Source organism: Vipera ursinii (genome assembly GCF_947247035.1).
Source record: "Vipera ursinii genome assembly, chromosome: Z".
NCBI lineage: Eukaryota > Metazoa > Chordata > Lepidosauria > Squamata > Viperidae > Vipera > Vipera ursinii.
In genome coordinates this window covers 71759518-71778423 of record NC_139517.1, presented here as the reverse complement: position 1 = coordinate 71778423, position 18906 = coordinate 71759518, and the positions used below count along the sequence as shown (strand labels likewise).

The 18906-nt window shown below is 40.4% G+C and overlaps 1 protein-coding gene across 1 annotated transcript in view; it reads left to right on the top strand.

Moving 5' to 3' along the window:
- ITPRID1 (ITPR interacting domain containing 1) overlaps positions 1-18906 on the top strand; it is a gene marked incomplete at both ends in the record, with an annotated part of 63662 nt that overhangs the window by 8805 nt on the left and 35951 nt on the right. Inside the window, 3 exons of the mRNA XM_083379006.1 lie at positions 1107-1309; positions 2837-3399; positions 15254-15308. Coding sequence (XP_083235132.1) covers positions 1107-1309; positions 2837-3399; positions 15254-15308 — 821 coding nt within the window. The remainder of the gene's footprint in view (positions 1-1106; positions 1310-2836; positions 3400-15253; positions 15309-18906) is intronic.

The following is an 18906-nucleotide window of genomic DNA, read 5'->3' as shown; positions in this document are numbered from 1 at the left end:
ATAAACGCCTGAAACCCTGCCTGACGCCTCCCTCTCATCTTTCGTGGAACAATTCACCCCATTTTATATGTCCAGAGTAGTCCCATGGTAAGATGCATGGCAAATAAAGACATTCTTGATCAAACTTACTTCCTGATGTCCACATGGGCCCATCAGTACAGCTTTCTTGGGGAAAAATATAGAAGTACTTTGCCGTTACCTTCTTCCAAGATGTTTTTTTTTTTAAAAAAAGTTGATGCTAATCTATTAATCTGAAATTTTATCCAAATAATTTTAGCCTTGTCTTTAAATACTAAAAAGCCCCATCACAGGGCTCAGTTATCAGGCTCATAGAAGGAGAACCAATATAGCCAGCTGGTGACACAGGTACAAACAAGGTTATAAGAAATAATGGATCCACAAACCTATTCAATTTTTTTTTTGTTATGGAAGACAGTTGCAAGTTTAAAACAGATCTTTTCACCATTACATAACCAGAGTCTGTAAGTGAGGAAAGCTAAAAGTTCATGTACCTGTAGCTCATCTGCGCTTTTCTGAAAAAGTACAGATTTTTGTAGTGTCAATCAGAGTTGTATTGTCTAAATTCTCAGGGGGCCATTGTGTACTTTACTTAGCTGTAAAATAAGTGATATGTACTAAGGATGAACAATTTATCTACCTATATATCTGTCTGTCTATCATCATCATCATCATCATCATCATCATCATCATCTAACTATCCTTTGAAAATTATTATTTGGACAAGTGCTTTGAATTTTGCCTAAAAGCAAGAACAGAACTTTTTTCCTGTTCATTAAAGCAGCTCTATACTTTTCTAGGCTTTCATTGAAATCAGCTCTTAAAACATTGACATCTATCTATCTATCTATCTATCTATCTATCTATCTATCTATCTATCTATCTATCTATCTATCTATCTATCTATCTATCTATCTCAGAAGCCTGAAAAAGGATGTGGCTAGTTTATTAAGTAGCAGACAGATAGATTATTTTTGACTCATATGTGCATGTTGTCTTCATATGTGTACGCATGTGTGACTATAGACATAGTATTTATAGAGAAGATCAGCCAAGCAAAATATTTTCTATTGATATTTTCCTTATAGTGTCATTGAATGGCTGGATTTCTCAGAAAAGGACCCTGTTGAGGTTTTGCTTGCTTTGGGGTTTGGTGTTGAGGAACCTGATATCTGCACTAAGATTCCTTCTCGCTTCATCAGTTGTCCATCCATTGCTGAAGGAATCAATATCAAAGTATTCATAGAAGCTCAACGACAACGCATGAAAGTTGAAGCTCCCAGTTTACATGGTGAGTGAATAATTGATGGGCTGATCACAGGTTTGAATTTATTATGGAATTGCTGCATTGCCACATTGGCAAACATTTGAGATGGTGAATCCACATTATTCTCTGTATTAGCTGTTACTAATCCACTGAAGAAAAATCAGTTTTGTTGAAATTTGAAGAGCAGCACAAACTCCACTGATGCAGATGTCATTACTGTTGTATTTTTAAAAAGAAAAGAAAAAAGTGTATCAAACAAACTTAATCAGTTATCCTTTTATCATCTAGCTCCTTGTTCCAACTTCTGTACTACATGAAGAAGATGTACGTACAGGTTCATGGGTTGATAATAACTCAGTTATTCTGACTGAATAAAATTCCAGGATGTTAATGTCATCATGCTATTAAATTAGTATTCTGTTGTGCACTAAAATACAAACAATATATGAATAAATTCCAGTGCAAAATAAAATAGTAAAAAGCTGGAAAGTGCCAGAAGGATTCTTTATTACATATCAGTTATTTATACTGCTTCATAAATAAGATCAGCTACTTTGGAGTGTCAATAGCTGGATAGAAATTTGGGATGGAGTATTTTTAAAAAGGGCCCTTGGAATATATCCCTGGAATATATGCTTCTTTATAAAGCAGGATTAAGGATGAAATGGTTAGAATGCAGTATTGCAGGCTAATTCTGTCGACTGCCAGGATTTCGATCATCACTAGCTCAAGGTTGACTCAGCCTTCCATCTTTCCGAGATCGGTAAAATGAGGACCCAGATTGTTGGGGGCAATATGCTGATATTGTAAATTGCTTAGAAATTGCTGTAAAGCACTGTAAAGTGGTATACACATCTAAGTGCTAAGGAATGTGTTTAGCAGCTTTTAATAAAGAGTAGAATTTCACCAATTTCTGTTACATCCTCCCCAGAATCTTTCTCAAAAGAAACACCAATACAATCATAATCATACCACAGAATATTAAATTTGTCAATCTGAATAAGCTTTAAAAACAAATGAAACTGATGTGTATGCCAGTCCATGAGGATTGATCTCTTTATTTCTATGTAAAATTATTTCACAGAAACTAAGAATATTGACTCATATTCTGTGATTTCCAAGGATTACTATAATAAAATATTCATTGTTAATAAATGTTGTAAAAGATACTTGGATCATAGACACTTAAACTGACATAAATCCACTAAACTAAATTATAGCATGTACATATGGAAGTGATACCAAATTAAAGATGTTTTCCATTTCATTTGCATAATATTGAAAAATGTCTGATTCTATTTCTCTGAGCAAGCATGAGGGCATAGAATATTAAAAAAAATTTCCAATTACTCATTAAAAAATATCTATCACAAAGATCCCAATCTTCCTAGCCTTGCTTGGTCCCATATATTCCAGTCAGGGATCAGGATATATTTTAAACACTCATGTTATCCCCCCCCCCCAACTGAATCTCCTTTAGTGTTAAAAGCCTTGAAAGTTTTTGCCCTAATTAAACTAAATAAGGTTTGTTTAATTTTTCTCAATTTTAAGGGCGCTTTCAACAACTGGAAATATTGGATCACGTGACTAGTGCTTTTTCCTCTCTGCTGAGTCACACGAGTACCAGGGAACAGAAAATAGAAGAAGGAAAAAGAGAAGAGAAGGCCAGAATTAATATTCCAAAAGGCAAGCCACAGGCCAAGAAGAGAAGAATAGGTCAGGTCTTGAGAAAAATATCGAGGCAAACACATGAATCTCAAGCCTATCAAAATGCTGGTATATGTAAAACCCAAGAAGACCACTTTCCTGCTGATAATCTACATTTGGTGAATAGGACAGGATTATCTGACAGTGCTGCATTAATCTCTCTAAAAGAACTGTTGCCAAATGAGGAAGAGGAAGAGGGGATGATTATACCCCAATCTGCACAATTCATAGCCACTAAAACTTGGAGGTTGCCTCAACTATTGTTAAAAGAGCCCCACTTTCCTTCCAAGTCTGACATTCTCAGTAAAGAAAGATCCCACAAGGAGCACAATTTGCTTTTAACTCATACTCTCAGGAGATTATCTGGAATCAGCTGCAAGCCTTCAGATTCCTTTGAAATGGAAGAGGTAAGTCCAAATGCTATATGTTGGCTTACTGTAGATAGGAAATAGTGATACTTGGGTTAAAGAATGGAGGCTAAAGCAAATAGCCCATTCCAAATAAGTATGATTATTGTTGTGTAGTGAGTTCGTTGCGCAGGAAAGGAGACGAGGCAAGTGAGTTCAGCAATGGTCATGTTTATTTGCTTGCAGGTTCTGAACTGAGAACTGGGCTGCAGCCTGCAGTAATTTATAGCCTGGCCTCTAGGCGGCAGCCAATAAAGCAACCCATTGCCACCTAGGGGCAGCCAATAGCAGCACTGGAGACAGGGAGTCTGAGTTGCTGGAGAGCCGTTAGCTAGCTCCAGCTTACCACGTGGTGTTACAATTGAGATCAATACATAACACCCCTCCACTCTTAGAACAGACAACATCATAGCAACAATTAGCAAAACAATACAAGTTACACGATTTAACATCATAGCAACAGTTAGGCAAGTTACACAATTTTAACACCAGAATGAATAGGCTTCCATTAACCGCACACTGTTAACAATATCATAGTTCCATTATTGTTTCAATATAGCAACAAATCAATAGTACAGACAACATTATAGTTCCTTTATTTTACAACATAATCTGCTAGATAAGTAGGAGGCTTGCGTGCCCTTGTGGAACGCCTCAGGGTTCCAGTCACTTTCTGGTCTACCAACTTACCCATTGGGCCAGGCAGACCAGTGTCCCTTAATGCACTTAGTCAAAGGAATTAGGTGCTCTCTGACTGGCCTCTCTGGGTCGGCCCATCCCAGAGTCAGATTGTTCAGCAGAGTTGGCACAGTGATTGTTAAAATCTGGTTGGCTTGCTCCGTCAGGGGATCCATGTTGCACTTCTGGACTCCCCTCCTCTATGCCCAATTCCTCATTGCTTATGAAGGAAGAGTCTTGATAGTCCATGTGTGGGCTGGCTTGGCTGCAAGTTTGGGGACTTTGGGAGGGACTTATGATGCAGTCCTCGCTTAGTGGCCGTTCTGGAAACTGTTTTCTGAGTTGATCAATGTGGCATCTGACGACTCACCCGCCCTCCCTCCAGCCCCACTTCATAAGAGAGGGGACCAGATGATTTGGTAATTTTACCAGGAACCCACAGATTCCCATGTCCATAGTTTCTGGCCCATACCCAATTGCCCACTTGCAGCCCCCTTGGGAGTTTTGGTTGAGAGGCTTCTGCTGCCACTCTATCTGGAAGCAACCTGTCCAGTTTAGTGATCAGTCACCTCCCCCAACAAAGTTCTGCAGGACTTTTGCCTGTAGCAGTACAGGGCATAGAATGCTGGCAGAATAAAAAAAAATCTGCCAGTCTGTGATGCCAGTCCCCTGTTACTATGCATTAAATGACTCCTTCATGGTGCTCACCATACGTTCTGCTTGACCAGTAGAGGATGAGTGAAAAGGGGCAGACGTTGCATGTCTGATAAGATTTGCTCTTAGGAAGGCCTTAAATTCAGCAGCAGTGAATTGGGCCCCATTGTCTGAAACTAAGATATCTGGCAACCCATGTGTGGCAAAGAGTTTTCTCAGCACCTGGATGGTCCTAGCAGTAGTTATGTTTGCAACTGGGATTACTTCAAGCCATTTGGAGTGGCTGTCTACTACTATGAGGAAGAGCTGCCCCTGAAAGGGCCCAGCGTAGTCTATGTGAATTCTGGACCAGGGAGTGTGCGTCTCCTCCCACCTGTGAACTGGAGCATGTGGCATTTCAGGCCTAGATTGCTGGCATGTATAACATCCATGTACCTGTGCCTTAATGTCCTTGTCTAGACCTGGCCACCAAAGGTAGCTTCTTGCTAAAGCTTTCATTCTGACAATGCCTGGATGGCCTTCATGTAGTGACTGTAAAACTCTATCTCTCAGTGATGAGGGAATTATGACTCTGTTCCCCCATAGGATGCACCCCTTGTGAGCTGATAGCTCGTGTCTTCTAACTAAAAGTAACTGTGGAACTCAGAGCCTGGGTTTTTATCTAACCATCCCATGTGTACCCATGAAAGCACTCTACTAAGTGTTTTATCAGTAGCTGTTTCTGCAGCTATGACCCCAGCGTGGAGGGGAAATTCTGGCAGGTCCTGAATGGACAGAATTCTGACCGCAGGGGCTGGGTCTGGTTCTGTTAGTGGCAGTGGGAGTCTGCTCAGGCCACCAGCATGGCCCATTTCTTTGCTGGGTTTGTGAACCAGCTTAAATATGTATGCAGACAGGAAAATAGACCAACTCAGCATTCTTGGGGAAAGAATGTGGGAAGTTTGTTTGTCTGTTGTGAAGAGTCCCAGTAGTGGTTTGTGGTCTGTGAAGACCGTGAAGTCCCTGCCATATAAATAGTCATGGAATTTTTTAATTCCTGCTACAATGGCTAAGGCCTCTTGGTCAATTTGAGCGTAGTTATGCTCAGCAGAGGACAGTGTCCTTGAATAAAATGCAATAGGGACTTGTGTTCTATTCTTTTCTAAATGACTCAAGACTGCTCCCACCGCATAAGGAGATGCATCACAGGCTAAACAGACTAGTTTAGACTCCCTAAAATGAGTTACAGTAGATTTAACTGACAATAGTGCCTTTAGGTCCTGGAAACTTTTCTCGTGAATGCTGGTCCATTTCCATGGAGCTTTTTTATCTAGGAGCCTGTGAAGAGGCTCTGCCAATGTGGCCTTGTTAGGCAGAAATGCATGGTTAGAAATTGAGGAGGGCCAAGAATACTTGTAGCTCTCCTTTGGATTTAGGACTAGGAGCTAATTGAATGGCCTTCACTTTGGATTCAGCAGGGTGAATACCGTTAGCATCAATTCAAAATCCCAGAAATTCAGTTGAAGAAAACCCAATACTACATTTAAAGGTAAAGTAAAGGTAAAGGTTCCCCCGCACATGCGTGCTAGTCGTTTCCGACTCTAGGGGCCAGTGCTCGTCTCCATTTCAAAGCCGGAGCCAGTGCTTGTCCGAGGACATCTCCGTGGTCATGTGGCTGGCATGACTAGACGCCAAAGGCGCACAGAACGCTGTTACCTTCCCACCATAGTGGTCCCTATTTTTCTACTTGCATTTTACGTGCTTTCAAACTGCTAAGTTGGCAGAAGCTGGGACGAGTAACAGGCGCTCACTCTGTTATGCGGCACTCGGGATTCGACCCGCCAAACCGCCAACCTTCTGATCGACAAGCCTTTGTAGGACAGCTCTGAGCCTGCTGGCTAATACCTCTGTAGATTCTCCAGCAATTAGTACATCATCAAAATAAGGGCAAACACCCTGAATGCCCTTAAGTGTACGTTCCATGATTCACTGGAAAATGCCTGGAGCAACACTAACCCCAAATTGTAAACGCTTCACTTTGAAAGACCCCTGTGAGTCATGATCGTCTGAGCTGCAGCTGTGGCCTCATCGACCGGCAATTGCTGATAGGCCTGTGCCAAATCTAACTTTGCAAAAATAGTGCCCCCTTGCAAAGAAGCTAAAATGTGGTTCACCACTGGGACAGGGTATGCATGTTGCTTAAGGGCTTTGTTAATAGTACATTTATAGTCTGCACATATTCTAATTTCTCCATTGGCCTTGAGTAGTGTGACTATAGGAGTTTCCCACTCCCCACCATCAACTGGTTGTAAAATGCCCTGTTCTACAAGCTTGTCTATTTCAGTGTCAATTTTACGTTTGGGGACAAAAGGGAACCTTCGAGGCTTAACCCTAATGGGGACCACGTTGGGATCCAGCTTGAATGAAATAGGCAAGCCTGTATAGGTTCCTAGGGCTGAATCAAATACGTCTGCAAAGTCCTTGCAAACTGATGTTAGATTCGCAGCTTGTGTCCGGTTGATACCGGTTACTTGAATGCCTAAAGCATCAAACCAATTGAGTCCTATTAGACTCGTTCTCTGGCCCCCTACTACTATGACATCCAGGTGTCCATAAAACCCTTTAAATTTTACAGCCAAGGTGGCTTCCCCTTTAACTTTGACTTTAGCAATTTGAAAATCAGTTAAAATTATGTCGGAGGGCCTTAGCTTGGCTCATTTTCTACTGCAACTGCACATGAAATTAAATGTGTCCAGGGAAATAATGGAGACAGCTGAGCCTGTGTCCAACTCCATTTTACAGGGGAGGCCTTGTAGCTCCACCTGAAGTTTAAATTTTGGTTTGAGGGGGCATTGGTCCCCAGTGCGGCATACACTTCTGCAGCTTTTACAAAACCCCACACTAAATGGTCCCTGGGCCCCTGTACCTCTCCTGGTCGGATCTTCCGATTAGTGTTTCAGTGGCCGGTCCCTCTGGCGAGCTCTGCAAACTGCTGTGTTAAGGAATTTGATGTGCAGAGGTCTCCTTGTGCTACCAAAGAGTTGCACAGACAAGGAAGGGTACTGAGAGTAGTAAAAATCACACAAGAATACACTGAGTTATAAAAACAAAAAGTATTTTACTTTAAGGTGGTGTAAGAACAAAAATGCACAATCAAAAATAAACAGTCCAGGTCATAAACAATAGCAACAGTCCAAAGAGTAATCCAAACTACAAAGTCTTCTTACCGGTCCAGAGGTCAATACACAGTTCAGGTTACAACAGTAGTAAACCAACAGCAGAGCAAAAACAGTAATAGTAGAGATCAGTGAATTCAGAGAGAGAGAGAAGCTACATTACTAGCTTCCTCTTATGGCCATGAGAACACTTACACACCCATTGGCCAATTAACTTCTTAAAGACATAGCATTATGGTTAATATATTTTCAACCCAACATTGTAGGCTAACACCATATGCCTAACATTCTCCCCTTTGGGTAGAATAATATATAACTCTTACAATCTTATGCACATTCTTTCACAATTAGCATTGTGTTTCACAACACTTTGTACCTTCGTAAAATGGTCTGCAATATTTACATCAGATGAACAATACTCTAGCTGTATTAATTTATCTTTGATACATTGTCTGACATTTACATAACGAAGATCAGTATATTTAGATCTTGTTCTTACTGCAGCATTGTTAGCCATCTTTATTGCAGCTTGATTGTCCTCATACACAATAAATGGATCATTTACATTTAAACCCATATCTAACAATAATTGTTTGTACACTAGCAGTTCTGTACATAACACTGATAGACATGAAAATTCAGCCTCCATTGTAGATAAGCTTATGTGTTTTTGTCTAATAGATTTCCACCCAATCAAAGAATCACCCAACATTATAGCCAACCCTGAAGTAGATTTACGAGTGTTTGTATCAGAGGCAAAACTCGCATCTGCATATGCAGTAAGGATTAACTCACGATTTGGCTCTAGATATAACGAGTAGTGAATAGTTTGCTTCAAATACCTTAATACTCGTTTAGCTGATTGCCAGTGTCTAACAGTTGGATTATTGTTGTACCTGGCTAATTGGTTTACACAGTAAGAAATATCAGGTCTAGTCCAATTACTCAAATACATAAGACTTCCTATCAAAGATTGGTACATAGTCTTATCAAATATAGGACTCTCAACATTAGTGTCCTTAAAATCCATAGCCATGGGAGTTTTTGCTGGTTTACACATTTCCATATTGTATCTCTTTAATAACTGAGATATTTTACTGGCTTGCGAAATCTTAAAACCCCTATTTGTTTTCACAATATCTAATCCCAAATAGTGGCTTATTTCCCCAAGATTCCTAATTTGAATTTATTTTGCAATCTTGAAATGATAGTTTGTGCTTCTAACTCAGTTTTTGTTATTATTGCAATATCATCTGTGAATAATAAAAGAAAAGATAACACTTCATTGTGTTCTCTTCTAAACAAACAAGGATCAGCATTACTGGCTACAAAACCTAATGCACTTAACTCATTAACTATACATTTATTCCACTCATAGCCTGATTGTTTCAATCCATAGAGGCTTTTCTTTAATTCCCAACAATCATGGTTTCTATCATTGGTCAATCCTGGTGGTATTCTTAAATAAATAGTATGTTGCAATGGAGCATGTAGATATGCAGTTTCAACATCTACATGGGTAACCATATATTGGTTTTTAGCTGCCCATACTAAAGCTGCTCTTAAAGTAGTTGCCCTCAGACTGGGTGCAAACACTTCGTCATAATCCTCAGTAGTTTGGGCAAAACCTTGTGCAACCAAACGTGCCTTATGGGTTATAGTCCCATCTACACCCTTCTTTATCTTATATATCCATTTACAACCTATAGCTTGCTCACCAGGTGGCAGTTTTGCTTTCTCATAGACCTTAAGATCCTGCAAAGACTTCAACTCCCTGTTCATTGCAGCTTTCCATGATGCCTGTTCCTTTTCAGGATACATCCTGATCTCATCATAGTTAGAAGGCACTAAACTAACTTGACATATTACATTAGCTTCATAGCGATCAGGTGGACGTCTGATACGCGTTGAACGCCAAGGAATTACATGGTTTTAAATTTCTGACTCCTTTTCTTTCTCTGATTCATCTATTATCTCCCCTATCTCTTTTTCATCTTTTCTATTTACAGGAGATGTATTATCATTACTAGTTACATTATCAGAGGAGTCCTCAAACACTAGAGGATCAGTATTAACAGTTTCTTGCTCTAACCTATCCCAACCAACATGCTCAAGGAATTTTGCACTCGCACTGTTATATACATTAGTTGTGCCTCGTTCCCAGAAACGATAGGATCTATGGTTAGCTTCGTAACCTACGAAGTATAATTGCCTAGCCCTATGTTGGCCTTTACTCCTGAGTTGTGCAGGAATGTGGACCCAAGCTGGGGTGCCAAACGTGTGCAGGTAATCAAGGTTTGGTCTTCTACCATGCCATATTGTATATGGTATTTTACCAGTAGAAGTATTAACAACTAAATTCAGAACATGGTTTGCACATTTTGCTACCTCCCCCCACAGTCTATCTGTTAAGCCTGAATCTTGTAACATGGTTCTCATCATGGCTTGTAATGTTTGCCCACGTCTCTCAACAAATGCATTATGTTGAGGTCTATAAGGGGCTGAACATTTATGCTCAATGCCAGCTGATTGTAGCATATCAACAAAACGCTTGTTTGTAAATTCAGTACCATTATCAGTAATTATGCACTGAACCTTTCTCTTTGTTTTTCTCTCCACAAACTTCAGCCAGTTTGCAAATTGTTGGAAAGTGTCTGCCTTTGACCTAAGCAGATAACAAAAACCATATCGAGAGTAGTGGTCCAGGATACTTAAAATATAACATGACCCTCCTAAACTTGGTTTCATGGGTCCAATTAAATCAGTAAACACAACTTCCAAAGGTACAGTTGTTTTGAATCCGTTTAACCTGTTTGAAGGAGTTGCCTTACTCTTTTCCTGATTACAGGCATTGCAATTCAAATACTTACTACATGGCTTCAGTTTAATTCCTTCTACTAACTCAACTGTTTTACGTAGTGAGTTAAAGTTTACATGCCCTAACCGCCTATGCAATAAATGTATACATTCATCATGTGGCTTCTTGTTCTCACATATTGAGTTAGCTTTAACTGTACTAACCTGGTTACTTGTGAGAACAAATAAACCATTTTTCAAATTAGCAGTTACACAGGTTCCATTCCTCTCAATAGTGCATTGCTCCCCTCTGAATGTTACCACAAACCCAACTTTAACAAATTCCCTTACAGATAACAGGTTGAATCTTAGCTTAGGTATATATAACATAGGTAACTGTTCATCAATGCATGGACAATAGGAATTACCTTCACCAGAGGCCTTCATCCTCCAACCGTTGGCCAGTGAAACATATTGGTTGCTGTTTTTCATATTAATAAACCTCTTTTTCTCTTTAGTAATGCATTGTGAAGCCCCACTATCAACAACCCACAATTCATTATTTTTGGATGTTGGTTCACCAGAAACAGCCAAACCAATGCCCTTCTTAGCCTTCCCACTGCTATTTACATTCTGTTTTTTACCCTTTCTACAGAATTTGGCTATATGCCCTCTAGCCCCACAAGAATAACATTTCTTGACGTTGTAAGCAGTGGTGAATGGCTGCTCCTCTTGTAGCTGTGTCTCTCTCAGCTGGTCTCTGTCACGCCTCCTTCTGGACTCTTCCAGCAGTCTCCCAGTAATGTTAGTCAATGTCAGTTCCTCTCTGGTCAGAACTTCCAAAGAAGAAACATACTCATCATAACTCTCATCCAAAGATGACAGAATAATGTAGACCTGATGCAACTCTGAAAAAATCAGCTCCTTTTCATGAAGCTCTTGAAAAGTTGCCTTCATGTAATTTAAATGGGTCAGCATATCTCCATTCTTCTGCAGACGAGCCCTAAACAGCTTACGTGTAAGGTGTATATGTGCACCCACACTGTCTCGAACATAAAGCCTTCGCAAAACATCCCAACACCTTGCAGCAGACTCCTCACCACGAATATGGACAAGCTGCTGGTCATTCAGTGTTAGTCCAATAATGCAAAGAGCTTTCTCATTGCTACGTTTAAAGTCGTCTAACTTCTTTGCATCCTCTTCGTCATCTGGATCCCAAGCAGTAGTATCTGGTGGGTTATTTACAACAGTCCATAGTCCTTCCTTGCGTAAAAGCAAGCAGCATTTTGTGGACCAGGAAACATAGTTTGTCCCATCCAACCGGGTTATCCAGGAGATGCCTGACAACAGTTCCTGTGCCATTTTACACCAAAAAGCTAACACAAACTCAGCTAGGAATACTGTGTGTACTTACTCTCAGTACAGGCCTGGGCCAATAACCAGTGTTAAGGAATTTGATGTGCAGAGGTCTCCTTGTGCTACCAAAGAGTTGCACAGACAAGGAAGGGTACTGAGAGTAGTAAAAATCACACAAGAATACACTGAGTTATAAAAACAAAAAGTATTTTACTTTAAGGTGGTGTAAGAACAAAAATGCACAATCAAAAATAAACAGTCCAGGTCATAAACAATAGCAACAGTCCAAAGAGTAATCCAAACTACAAAGTCTTCTTACCGGTCCAGAGGTCAATACACAGTTCAGGTTACAACAGTAGTAAACCAACAGCAGAGCAAAAACAGTAATAGTAGAGATCAGTGAATTCAGAGAGAGAGAGAGAAGCTACGTTACTAGCTTCCTCTTATGGCCATGAGAACACTTACACACCCATTGGCCAATTAACTTCTTAAAGACATAGCATTATGGTTAATATATTTTCAACCCAACATTGTAGGCTAACACTATATGCCTAACATGCTGCAATGTGGCTGGTTTTGCCGCAGGCCCTGCACATGCTGACTGGAATCTGCAATCAGCACGTTGGTGGCTGCCGCCACAACCTTTACATCTAGGTAAGAGAACTGCCTTGTAAGGAGTCTCTTGTTGCTTGCTGCTGTGGTGCTGTACATCAGGCTGCTTGTGTAGCTTGTTGACTTCAGCATCTTCTTCCTCTGATGATTCCTCTGAGCATTTGGCATCCTCGTCGTGAACTGTTTCTTCGTGTTTTGTCGTTTTGGCAGGCTGGACTGTTTGGACTGCACCCACGGTGGCTTCATCTGCCATGAGTTCGTCCTGGGCTTCAGTGAAGGTTAAATTCGGTCTAGCAAACAGTCTTTGCTGCAGCGTTTGGTTCCATAGGCCGCAGATAGTCTTGCAGTCGCTCTTCAACGTCCGCAAATTTACACAGGCATGCAGCCTGCCTCCAGGCCGTGTTGTATTCTGACACGGTCTCACCGGGCTGCTGCATTCGCTGTTCTAATTTGTAATGCCAAGCAATCACCGACATCTTAGGCTGGAAATGTTCTCCTAGCTTCTTCTTAAGCTCAGTGTAGGAGACTGACTCCAGTGGCGTCGGGGTGAACAGATTTTTGGCCAGGTCAAATGTGGCTGGGCAGCACACACAGAGCAGCATGGTGGCCTTCAGCCCATCTTCTGCAACCTGATTTGCCTGGAGGTAGTTTTCTACCTGGGACAAGTAGGATGGCCATCCCTCCAGACGCTTGGTATCGAACTCTCGCAGCCTTCCGACCTTAGGCATTCTTCAGGTCTTCTCGGCTGGTTCCTGCATCTTCTGATCCTGCTTCTCTGATGCCCAGGGACTGATCCACTGAGCACGTGGTTGCTAGTGTGTCTGGCTAGCCAACCGAGGGGGGGGGAAATACCTTTACCCACCAGGCATGCGCTGCCTCTCCCCTAGTGAACTTCATCTCTTTCGGAGAAGCAGGATCCCATCCTCATCACCAGTGTTGTGTAGTGGGTTCATTGTGCAGGAATGGAGATGAGACAAGTGAGTTCAGCAATGGTCATGTTTATTTGCTTGCAGGATCTGAACTGAGAACTGGACTGCAGCCTGCAGCACTTTATAGCCTGGCCCCTAGGTGGTAGCCAATAGGTTTAAAGCAACCTATTGCCACCTAGGGGCAGCTAATAGCAGCACTGGAGATGGGGAGTCTGAGTTGCTGGAGAGCCATTAGCTAGCTCCAGCTTACCACATGGTGTTACAATTGAGCCCAATACATAACAATTATATCACAGTTTTGCTTCTCAATTACTCCACAGAAGGGGAGTATAAAAGGTAGTTTGTAACACTTTATTCCAAACCTATCATATTCTCTGCAAAATAAGCTATTATGGCTCATTTCTGTTTTAGAGATGCTTAAAGTATCGAACAGATTAGAGGTTGGATCTAGTTTGTACACTAATGGAAGATCTAAGAGTAATTGGGCATAGATATGATGCTCAGTGACACATTTTGAACAGTGTGTCATGGCCTGAACACTAAATTGCTTTTTATCAATTCAAAAGCATCTTCAAGAGCACATAGAAAAAAAATCAAGTGAATGACTGTGACTCTACAGTCAAAGCCCCACACCTTTTTAAAATGTATCACATGTGATACATGTAAAAAAGTGGAATGTCATATATTTATGACTACCATCTTGACCATTTTACCCCCTCCCCTTTCAGACATTGTCAGAATGTCTGATTAATGCAGAAATACCAGGTATTAAAAACCTCTTTCTTCACTTCACTATTTTAGCTGCTGAAAGTTTGTCTTCTACCCACCTACATAACTCAATGCTCTGATCACCAAAATGGCTGCAGTGAAAGCCCATGGTGGGGTCAAAAAGTTGCTTTTTTATTTTCTTTCTAGGTCTCCAGAAACTAGGTGAACAAAAAGATGAATCTGGTTGACCAAAAAGATGTATTGAACAAAAACTTGAGAATCAATATTTATTTCAAGCTGCAATAAAAATCCAGGAGTTGGGGATAAGGGAACTGAATTTTCTTACACTATGACACTTGGATCTGTTTGCTGAGCCCTAAAACTTGGATTATACTCTGAAAGTGACATTTTAAAAGCTATCAATCATACACCGTATGAATCAAGGAAAACTTGTAGCATATCTTCACAGTATCAAACAGTGTGAACCACAACATCCTCCCTCTGCAATCACTTTTTTTTTGCAATGATATTTATCATTCCCATTTTCAGCACTGTTTTATTTGTTATGATTGTTTTTGAGAGGAGAAGGCTTCCTTGTTTCAACTGGTTTTTTAAAAAAATATTTTTGTCAATGAAAGAGTTCCTTAAACTTGCTTTTACTTCTTGCTTCTCAGTAGCCCACCTGGCTCCACTTCTGTCAGTGCATGGGGAATTATTTCCATTTGGCATCGTTGTGCTTTGACCAGCAATAGGGAGTTGGATTTGGAAAGGAAACAAGCTATGAATACTAACTTACAACCTAAAACCTGGAATGTAAAACTAGTTTTTAAAAAATGAGGCACCAAGAACGGAAACATCTGGAAGGTTTATTGTTGCTTTGACTTAAAATTCTAACGTTAAAGAGAAGAAATATACTTTTAATAATAATAAAAAAAAACCAAGCTGCTTTCTTTTTTCTTGTCTCAGATCCAGAGTTTTGAAGATGAAACTTTCTGGGGAAATCCCCTTGAAAACACTTCAGGTAGGTATTAGCAAATATAAGCTCAGTTTGTCTTTCTTCCCCTTCTTCTAGTCAACTAAATATCTATTGCACCCATATATCAGTATACCACCATAACGGTATTATGGAAGGCTTTATTCTTGCTAGATATTAGTTGGGATGAGCAAGGACTTGAATCAAAGTTCCAATGAGGATCTGGAGAGAATCTGAAGAAATCCCATCCAGGTGTTACAAGATTCAAACCATGCAAGAGCCACATTTCTTTTTCTTAAATATCGTTTTCTTTGCCTTAGAGATGTAAGAACTTTGGCTGAACCCCCTCCTCCTTCTCCTCCTCCTCTTCCTCCCCCTCCTCCACTTATTACTTTTAGTAAGCGGCATTTTTTTTCATATTTATTTGCTTTGAATGCTGTATTTGAGTAAACGTTACTTCATGGACAATGGCAGAAGCTTCAGGTTTCATGGTTGGATCTGCACAGGTATTTATTGTATCAATGTTTACAATCAACATCATTAACCTCTGCAATATGCCAACGGAGTTATTTGTTTGCTATGCATCCATTGAAATCAGCTCTTATCATGTGCTCCATTAGTTTCAAGTGAATCCAAAGATAGTGTGGAAACCTAACATGAAATTGGAGCCTTTCAGTCTTTGCTAGAAGTTGTATCTAGAAGTTGGTGCATTCTAGATATACTCAACAACTTCTAGAAAATATGGTTGAATGTCTGAAACTATTTACTAGATACAAGCATCAATGAAATACAAACTGCTACACTGTTTTGGCTTCAAAATGACTGCATGATATATTCTCATCTCACATAAGAAAATGCGTACCTTTCCTCTGTTGAACATAGCAATAATCTGCATACAATAGTAAAGCATGGATTGATTAACTATGCTGTGAAAGATTTAGGAGATAACATATTATTTGCACTAAAATGGTGGCTGCATCATTCCTTTGTGGATGGTACAAACTGACATTCATTATCAAATGCAATAATAATTATTCTAAACTAACTGACTATGAACAAATTGTGGCCAGGTGCAATCAGGTGTTATGCTTTAGCAAAGATAATGTTTGTTTGACTGTGACTTTGTGAATTCTAGATAAGGCATGTCAAACTGCCGGCCTGTGGGCCGGATGCATCATACTGAAACCACGAACCCCCCCCCAATGCCAGCAATGGGGAAAAAGTCACAATGTGTCACGCGATGTCACATGATGTCACGAGTTTGACATGCCTGTTCTAGATTGACTCAGCAGGTAAGCACATGGGATTTGTGCTTTTCTTCATATTGTTACTGTAGGTATTCTAGTCACCCACCATGTACTATTATATCGGTAGCAAGCCTCCAGGAGTGGGAGAGCAGAAGCTAGAGAAACATCAGTGCAGGATTATTCTGAACAATATTCAAGACATTTATTGTATAAAGTTGTTTGGATCCAGTGTAAGTTAGACTTCGGCGATTCAGGCTTTATGGAGTTGACCTGATTCAATGGGAAGTATTCTAGCCTATTGGACTTGATGAAGTCCTACCCTTGATAGTGTTCTTGGGGTGCAAGTGGGGATACCTATATATTAGATCCATGTCTCTCCTAGATTGTCAAGACTTCCAATGTATAATTGCAGTCAAGATAGTGGTATTTGCTCTCCACCATCTTCTTTTCAAGAACCATCACTGGGTCCACTGGACAATGTTTGTTCTGTTTCTAACCTCTGCTTTTAGATCAGGCTGTTGAAAAAGTGGTTTATTTGCAACTTTAGAGAAATGGATTATCTGAAAAGATTATCTCTTTTCAGTCAGGTTCACACCAGGTTACTATATTGAGATACCATGGATAATTTTGTTGATGATTCCTAGTAGGATCAAGATGTGAGGCTATATCCATCCTGACTCTCCGGGTATCTTTTTTATATCAAAGCATGGGCCATGATGTTTTGATAGTTCCCTCCTTCCTATGGGAATATTTCCAGCCAGTGCTAATAGGAAAGGAGATGTCTAGCCCTAGATACTTGGTCTGCAGGATTTCTTATATTCTACAACAGAGCTCCCCAACCTTTCCAGCTTGGCGGCCTGGAAGGAAAGGGAGCAGCAGGGAAATGTGTGCATGTGCACGATGGTGGTGTATGCACAAGTGGGCTACACGCACCCACAGCATATGCATTGGTGCCTGTGTGCTGGCACAAACAGGCCACTGTTGCCTGTGTGATGCTGACTGTGGTGCTTAGCATCCCTGTGCATGTGCAAATGGGGCTGCTAGCTCCCACATGGTGGTGTTAATACGAGTGGGGTGGTGGTTCACCAGCTATTTCCAGGGTCTGGTGGCCAACAGGCGATGGCCCAGTACTGGGCCGTGGACCATAGGCTGGGGACCCCTGTTCTACAACCTCTCAGTTTCTACTTAACATCTATATGACATCTATGGTTGATTCATATATTGGTATGGGGTCAAGAATCCTACCATGCTGCTAATGCTATTATATATCTCTAGGTTGTATAATGAAGTGATTCCATCAAGATTAGAAAACAGCATTTGGGTTATTGTCTCATTCAGGGCTTTGCATCCAGGCAGGTCCAGCACTAGCTCCAGTGCTCCTCACAACTGCAACTGGCCTTTCCTACTGAAGTGGATTGTCTACTCACAATATTTCATGCTTTCAAACTGCTGGATGGGCAAGAGCTAGAGACAAGTGATGGTAACTCACTCCATCTGTTGGAGATCCAGCACCATTAAGCTGTTGCACTTTATTTCTGCTTATTCTATCAGATCCATTGTAGAATACATATTGGTATGTTCTGGTCCACTCTGTGAAACACTGTTTTTTGATGGGGGCATATCTACTCTGTAGCCCCCTGCTCTCTGGAAAAGCATACTCTTGAGGTACAGTGAAATTGAGCCAGGATGTTAGCTAAGCCTCTTCTATAATAAATTATATAACAGATTCTAAAATAGATTAGGGAAATGATTGACCGGAAACATGTTTTTGATCTTTTTGCTTTGATTTTTAGTTTGTTTTAATATAATTATCAAGTTTGCTGACCATATAATATGATTAAAAGATAAGGTAACATGAATATTGGATGGATGGATCAAATTTTAATTGCATGAATTTCTGGACCTTTGAGATGGTGGGAAGTAATTTAACAAGCAATTTTTTCCCTATAAAGAGGATCCTGTTATTATAATGAGACAGCTGGGAACTGCAGAGATCTCCTTCCCTGGAATGGCACTGCAGATAAATAATAGACCAAAAAGGCAAAATAATAATAATCCAAGAACATCTGAGCCTGTCCTAGAAAAACCAGTTGTTTGGAACATAAAGTAAACTTGAATCAACAATTATATTCTTTGAAAAGTGTTTTGATGGTGTTCCTGGATTCTATGGCCAGATCTTTATTTTTACCCACATTCTGCCTATGTGTTCACTAGATGTACACACACAGACACACACAGACACACAGACACAGACACACACACACACACATATTCCTAAATGAATGCCAGCCTGTTTTTGAGTAATGGTTTGAATATATGTGTTTTAAAAGGAAATATTACAATTTTTATTAGGCAATTCTATCATTGTTATAAATAAGTAATTGTACTGGGGAGAAGGG